The sequence below is a fragment of the Aptenodytes forsteri genome, unplaced genomic scaffold (genome assembly GCF_000699145.1).
Source record: "Aptenodytes forsteri isolate BGI_AS27 unplaced genomic scaffold, ASM69914v1 Scaffold132, whole genome shotgun sequence".
NCBI lineage: Eukaryota > Metazoa > Chordata > Aves > Sphenisciformes > Spheniscidae > Aptenodytes > Aptenodytes forsteri.
In genome coordinates this window covers 3,979,702-3,987,984 of record NW_008795520.1, presented here as the reverse complement: position 1 = coordinate 3,987,984, position 8,283 = coordinate 3,979,702, and the positions used below count along the sequence as shown (strand labels likewise).

The 8,283-nt window shown below is 37.5% G+C and overlaps 1 protein-coding gene across 1 annotated transcript in view; it reads right to left on the bottom strand.

The window, feature by feature from the left end:
- Window positions 1–6,957, bottom strand: part of MAP3K21 (mitogen-activated protein kinase kinase kinase 21) — a 30,092-nt gene extending 23,135 nt beyond the window's left edge. Inside the window, exons 1-3 of the mRNA XM_019472714.1 lie at window positions 6,782–6,957; window positions 1,586–1,734; window positions 654–829 (exon numbers count right to left, since the gene is read on the bottom strand). Of these exons, the coding sequence (XP_019328259.1) occupies window positions 654–829; window positions 1,586–1,734; window positions 6,782–6,945 (489 nt within the window). The 5' untranslated portion in view covers window positions 6,946–6,957. The remainder of the gene's footprint in view (window positions 1–653; window positions 830–1,585; window positions 1,735–6,781) is intronic.
- Between the last annotated feature and the right edge of the window lie 1,326 nt (window positions 6,958–8,283).

Here is an 8,283-nt window from a genome sequence, read left to right as displayed (position 1 = left end):
AACAACAACAACAACAGTAGAAGAATATACAAAGCACGTGATGCACAATGTAACTGCTCACCACTCGCTGACCGATGCCCAGCCAGTCCCCAAGCAGCAGTCGCCGCCCCCCGGCCCACTCCCCCCCGCTCATGTACTGAGCATGATGTCATATGGTATGGAATATCCCTTTGGCCAGTTTGGGTCAGCCGTCCTGGCTATACTGCCACCCAGCTTCCTGTGCACCTCTTCGCTGGCGGAGTATGGGAAGCTGAAAAGTCCCTGACTTAGTATAAACACTGCTTAGGGACAACTAAAACATCAGTGCGTTATCAACATTCTCATGCTAAATCCAAAACAGCACTATGCAGCTACTAGGAAGAAAGTTAACTCTATCCCAGCTGAAACCAGGACAACTATCCAGAAACATATTAATGGAATTTAAGAATAGTACATCCACCAAGAAGAATAGGCAACTTAAATTAATGTTTTAATGAGAGAGTAAATCCTCTCTTCCAAGTAGTTTAACCTCCCAAGTGTATCTCCTCTACTAAATCAGGTTTCTAGTATTATATTGGTAAGCCACAATTCAAAAGTTCAAAACTGCTGTATCACAAACACACATACACACATACCCTTCCTTCGCTGCCATGCAATTGGAAAAATCAACTTACTTTTTCCTTGGTCCTCAATTCATTGAATATCTGCTGAATTTCCAATTTCCAGTCATCTTGCATGGAATGGAAAGACTCTTGAGGCATTTCAGTCATAACTGCCTCTTCGATGGCAGTAAGCTGTTCAAGAATTAAGGCAAACGATGGTCGGATATGAGGGTCCTGCTCCCAGCATTCTAGAATTTATCAAAATCCCATCAGTTTTTAATAGTACACAGAACTTTTTGAAGAACTACATGAATTTCAAGTTACTTGCTACTGTACTTCAAGTTCTAATGTGTTCCCTTTATCTGCAAGGCTTCCCTAGTTCCTTGTCCATTTACAGAAGTGACATCTACCTACCTGTACTCAGAGGACTGTTTTCGTATTAATAGTCAATTTTTTTTCATCTCTATCTTTAGGATCTGAAATAGCAAAACTAGCAGTACTGCACAGAAGGGATATATATGAAAGGTAAAGAAATTCATTAAACACAAGGAAATAGCCATTAGCAAGGAATATTTACGTCTCTCTAAAGTACTTCCAAACATTTTTGACACACAGGAAGAAACAATGAGGGGAAAAAATGGGCATTTGCAGTTCTTCCCCTTTGGATTTTTATCTTGATCTTGCATTGATCTGTAGTATATCCTGTAGTTTATGAAAATTAATGCAATTTGAGTGTAAAAGGAAATCAGTAAAACTGGAGCAAAAAATGTACTCTGTCACTACTGAAGAACTTATGTGGTACACAGTAATACTGTATGACTTGCTCAAAAACACATTCAACTGTCTGTAACAGCAGACTGCTGTCTAAAGAAAAACAAAATACTTTGTACACAGCACATTATCAAACAAGGTGTTTATTTTGCAACCCCATGACTATTACAGGCAAGGATACATACCCCCAGAACATAACTATTTAAATACATAGGAAGAAACAACATAGATACCTTTCATTAATTTTGCAAATGGTTCAGGGCAGGTGGATGGAATGGGCAAAGTAAGCTTATTGACAGCAACTCCGTAAGCCACAGCAAGGCCATCAATGCCACGGTAAGGAACTTCTCCTGTAAGCAGTTCCCACAGCAACACTCCATAACTACAAAATGTAATTTTTTAAACAGTTATTTTCTGAATACTGACACATTGTTTACTCAAGAACAAACAAGTATCTGTCCAACCATGCACTGAAATTCACAAGGATTTCCTATGTCAAAAGTGAATATCTTTAAGAGTCAGCTCTACTTTAATCATCTTGCACCCTTCCACTAACAGCAATTAACCAAATTGGATGCGACTCTCAGACTGGCTCACACTCCTATTCAAAATGTAGCCTGAAGTCACTTTTATAGAAATGCTAGTATCATGTAAATCTCACTTACAATCAGAAGTCTGACTGACAGGAAAACAAGCAACCTTCTCCCCGCCAAAAACCAACCAATCAAAACAAAAAAAACCCCCAAAAAACAAAAACAAAAACCCCTCAGAAGAACATTCAGGCCATTCCCCTTTCCAAACATTTCACAACAATTTACCTAGATGTACGCACTGATTTTTAAAAAAAAAATAGTAATAAAAAAAACCCAGAAAAGCCCCAGCTGTGTTTGGAAGTTTGCATTTCTAATCTCTTGTGTGTTACATAAAGGCCTGTCAACTTTTCACTTCCCACAGAAGATGCAACAAGATTGAGAAATGATTATACCCCCCCGCCCAATTTCTCCATACCAGGGGAAAAAAAAAATCCAACCACCAAACAAAACAACATTGTTTCCAGTGAAAGGTGGTGGCATGAAGAGATCTTTTCCCAGTGTCAGATACAGAAATCAAGAATCATAGGAACTCCTGTCGCAGTAACATTAATCGTAAGAATTTCTGCTATGCCCTCCACTCTAGAAAAGCTGGGTGTTGCTTTTACATTCTTTGTGTCTGCGTGGCTTGCTCAAATGACCCAAGCCCCTACAAAGGGCTGGGACAGCACACTCGCTGCTGTTGCTCTAGAGCTCCTATTCCACCACCACTGAAATGGAAAGCTTTCACAGTCATTTTTGTGGAAGCAGGAATTACTCCTTTTAGAACATAAGCCTAAAGTGGACTTTATGACTGAGTTTGGCTCCCCCATCCCCCTTCTCTCCCTGCCAGGGAACCACTATCTGTAGAACAAGGATACAAAGCACAACCTATTGCTGCTTTTGAAAAGTAAAGTGAGCAGACAAAGGGAAAAAACAATACAAAGTATTGCTCTTGCCCTTTCTCTCCAGGTGTGTGAAGAAACTACCTGCAAGTTTTGCAGGACTGGACTGAACTCTCCTACATGAGGAAAAATACATACAGCACTGGGGAGGTAAGGCCTATATACCCCTTCCCTTACTATGTACCCCTTAGTACTAGAAATACCACCTCAACTACAGCAGATGTGACAGGGAGAAGAACACACACTAGTTAAGTTTTTCCATCACTCCCTCCTTAATGAGAAAAAGTCATTCAGCATTATACAAGACCTTGCAACATAACTTTAATAAATAATAAAAAAGCAAACTACGCAGTATCAGCACAAATATCAGCAGTGTTTTGTTTATCTACATTCTGTTTATCTAGGAAGTTTTGCCTACCATAAAATCTTAGAAAACTAATGAGTTTATAGTGTTAACAGTTAATCAAAAGCTGATGAATACAGTCGAATTCGGCCTATTCCTAAAAAATACAAAACAGAAAAAAAAAGAAAAGTCTTGGGCTTCTTAATAATTTCCTCCCAATTTTTTCCCAATCTAACCTCTGCACTTGCTTGTATACTCAAAGAAGGATAAAATAATGAATTCCAATTTTGTTTTAAATCAGTGGTACTTCTGACAATAATGAGTACAACACTTCCTGCGGTACATACACATTTCATGTGTGATGGAGGAATTCTACTGAACTACACCTCATCTGTGTGCTTAGAGAAAACAAAAAAATAATGTCATGCTCTCTCAGCAAGCGTAGACTGTTCTTAATTCAAGGAATTCTCTTGTTCAGACTATTCCATACATATTTTAGCATGAACTCTGAAGTTAAGCAGAATGATAAATTTAACTAAAAAGAAATCATTTTTTATAAAATGTTGTGTCACACATTAGCTTTAGTTATATTTACAATTCAAGCCTTTAATCCTAAGTAGTTTTCAACAGTGCCAAGAAGGTGGTTGTAAAATTTTAAACAGACCAACACAGTAATAGCCTGAAGTGTCTCTTTTAACGACAGCAGTCTTAATATCAAGTACCAAGAGCCAGCACTGTGCGGGGGGGAAAACTGTGGGGAGGAACCCTAAAGACATTCTAGTCCTGCCACGCTGGAGTTTTTGGGAGTTACTAATCTATCATTATCTAGGACAACCGCTTATTAGCTAATTCTGTAGTTGAGAGAGTTATTTTGTGCATTAAATTTCACCAGCCCATGTACAGTTGTCCTATGTATACAGTCAGAGCTTCTAAGAAACAGCTTTTTTTTAAAAGAGCAAAAGCCATCTCCTTTTCCATCTTCAGCAAAAGGCCAAAAATACAGGCATAACATGCTTGAATTATACATTTTTAAACCACGAAAACTAATACACTTTCAAAAAGATGTCCTTTTAAGTATTTTCATTATTAAAAATTATTCTCCTGCCATCAAATGTGATTTAAGCCTTACTATATCTCATACCAGCAATAACTTGCTGTTTTTACATATTTTAAAAGCTGATCAAAATGAAGGTAACTAAAGTTCTCAAAGTTTATTTTACTCTACAATCCATCTTCTAAAGCAGAGGTTACTAAGCATTGCTACATGAATCACTTCAAAATTATATGAATGTGCCAGGCAAAAGCAGCTGCCAATTCTGCTGTACAATAAGTGCTTCCTAGCTTTGCCAAGAGCTTGTACAAGGGAGGCACGCCTTACTGTGAAGACCACTGCTGAAGCACACCACCAGCGCTTGGAAATCTGTGGGCATATTTGCACTTTCAGGCTCCATACACAAAACCAAGACTGACATACCACTAAGAAATGTGTGGTGACCGATGGAAGGGTAGGACTGAAAGATTGCAATTCTTGTTTGGGAATTTGGAAGCATATGCCAAAGACTAATAAATGCAGTATTTATAACTCTGGTTTGGGAAGCAAAAGGATACACATGCAGGGCCTAGAAAGTACCACTTCTGCTAACTAGGATGACACCTGAGAACATGCAGCCTGGAAGGCTCTGCATGAAAATACTCCCACAACACTTCCGAGCACTGGCTGATTCTGGAAGACTAGCTGCAAATGTGACTATACTCGACCTTCCTCAACTGCTTTTTTTTTTTTTTTCCCCTTTTTAATAAGAGGTCTGCAGACTTCTTTTGGAGACTCAGTACATGTAAATGAAGTTTAGAACTTTTCTGACGTATAATTATGTTCTTGTCTTAGAGAGACCCATACTTAAATTTGTAACCTGAATGCTTTTTAAAACAAAAAACACTCCCATAACCAGGGTATTCTTTATTTGCTTTTCTTGTAAAGAAAGAGTAAAGATAAGCAACAGAATAGATCAAGGTGCAGTAAGCAGGAAATCTTTAGAAGCCAAGAAGGTCTAAACTATACTGTACAACACAGCCTTTCTACTCAAAAACCTCTCCTGTTAGATGTCCAGCATTGAGCTAAATACTTACATTTTTACAAGAGAGGCGTGCAGGAGAGAAGGCGAAGAAGAGAAATACTGTAGGTTCCAAAAATGTAAACTAATGTTGCAGCAGAATATAAAATAATTGCACCAAAGCATACCCCCTCAGATACCTAAAATCACAGCAACAAGACTGGACAGGACCTGTAATTAAGCATGGAATACAGCTGATTAGGGAAATGCCTACACCCAACCTCCACCCCGCAAAAGAAAAAAAAAAAATTAAAGAAAAAAGGAAGAAAGAATGGAAAAAAAAGAATGAAGCCAAAGATGTTTCTCAACTGGGCATCAACTCAGACTGATGTAAACAAAATGCTGAAAATCAGTTCCAGACACAAGACAAATGGGTGTCACAAAACAGTAGTGCAGATATAGAATCATCCTGAGAATACCAAAAGTATTACTTCATGCTGTAGAATATCAGGCATCTAAGCAAGATAGGACCCTATTTAAGAATTATACAACACAGAACATGCATAAGAAGGCATGATAAAACAGATTAAAGTCCTCCCCTCCTTTCCCAAATAGCTACCTTGGATCCTTCAGAGAGAAAACATTTCAAAAAGAAAGGAAACGTAGACTTTTCAGGGTGAGGCACAGCAGCTTTTAGAGCCTATTGTGCAATCACTGCTTTTCCCCACTCACAAAACAGAACTAAATTAAAACTAAAGTTTAAATTACCTTTCTACAACACATGTATCCCACACTACACCACTCAAAAATAGCATCAGTATTGAAAGCCATATTATTTATATGATCCACAATAATGTCTTTAACGAGAAATTCACAAATTTAACATAGGGAGTTCCCCACCTTTAAAATTAGAGAGCAAGTTAAAACAATTTTGTGCTGAACACACTGTCCTCACTCCAGCTACTGGAAGCAAAATCTCTATAAATATAAAAGCTTAGATCTGATGTTCACTTTTACACATGATGACATTCTAGATTCCTAAAAACCAGCACTAATTTAAGTTAACATTTGGCAAAGTTCTGGTTTGCAGCTTATTTTTATTTATCAGACATATAAGGTAATAAGTGGCTGGTCCCATTTCATCACGCAGAACGAGACTTTTCAGACATCTGATACAAAGTAAACATACCAATACAAGATCAATCATATGTTAATGTATCAAGCATATGGCTGTTTATATTAAGACTCCAGATAAAGTACTTAAGTATCTTAACCAATAGATATTTTAAAGGCTTCTCTTAATGAGATCTTGCTTTCTTAAAAAAAAAAAAAGTTTTCCTGTTGTTTTCCCTCTCCCTCCCCCAATTTGTAAGTCATGAATAACTAAAGGTAGATCACATGAACTAGACAGGGAGAAATGAATATGTTTCTTAGAATAGCTATACTTGCCATATGCTGAGACAATAACCTGAGAAACCACCAAAAAAATCCAAATAAAAATTCATTCAAAAACCTCAACATAATTCTACTGAACACGGTCTTCAGCAGACAAACTTCTTACCTCCAAATATCACTTCCTTTAGAAAACATGGAGGACTTGATAACTTCTGGAGCCATCCACGCATATGTCCCTGCTGCACTCATTTTGGTTGTTCTGTGCCACTCTCTAGCCAGACCAAAGTCTGTAATCTTCAGAGTTTTATGACAAATGTCATCATGTTCCATCTTCTCTAGCAACAAAACTGCAAAAGATTTTGTAAATTAATGCAATGGGAATCAAATCAAAATATCCAGTCCTGTTACTAACTTCACATACAACTTGTACTGCACAGATAATTGTATACTTTAAATGTGAAAATATTATTGCAATTTTTATAAACATGAAAAAGGTTTTTGATAATTCTAAGCTATTCTAAGCTATAAAAGTGAGAAATACCTACAGTGTCATGAGTTCTTTATGCAACTGTGTGAGTAGGTATTAAACTAGCACAAGAAATCCACTGTAAAGAGATGTAAAGTAAAGCACATAAGTTTAAGAAAGCCCGGAAACCTAACATCCCACAGATGATGACAGGCTGTGAAAAAGGTATTTACTTTGGAACAGATTCTGAAGTAATAAAAATAGCAGTAGTAGTAAAACAAAAAGAAGTGTTAAGAATTCTTATAAAAGACTTAGAAAAGAAAGCAAGACACATTACGCCACTGTATAAAATCCATCCTTAATATTGCACCCAATCCTGGCTCCTACTCATCTCAAAAAGTATATAACAACTGAAAGAGGCACAGAGAAGGACACAACCAGGGTGCTCAGAACAGCATATCCACAGCTACAAGGAATGGTTAATAGCCAAGGAGTCTTCTCCCAGGAAAAGAAACAGCTGAGAACAGAATCTATAACTAAGAAAGCTATAGGTAACAATTGTTCACGGTTTCTCAACACAAGAAGCGGACATCATTGAGCAAAATTAGCAGGTAAGAATCAAACACATGGCAGTTGTTCATACAACACACACTTAGATGAACTTTGGAATTCTTGGCATAGTATGTGAATGCTATTATTTTACATAGATTTAAAAAGCACCTACACAAATTCACAGAAGACAACTCCATAAAGAGCATTTACATCAAAAAAGTAGATTTAAGTTCAAGAAATCCCCGGGCCACAAATCAGTACAAGTTGGGAGACTATATACCAGGGGAGTTAGCTTGCCTTGGGAGTCCCCAACTGGCAACAGGACACTGGACTTGGATCAAATCCGTATTACATTATATCCACTGCACCTTCATGGATGTTAAAGAGTAAATTATCTTTTTTTTGCTGTTGCATCCTACAGTGTGTATTCAGCGTCTGACTTGGTCATAACACAACAGTATTGGCAGAGTTGTAATACACCTTCGCAAAATACTGTTAAAAGAAATGGAGCTGGCTTATTGTGTCAGAGCTCACAAGGAGAAAGACAACAGGTGCAAAGGAATCATTAACAACACACCAGAGTTTTAATTCTGCATTCGGTTCCTCTGTCACTGCCTGTGGTAGTAACTGTTAGCTTTAACTTTTTGTTA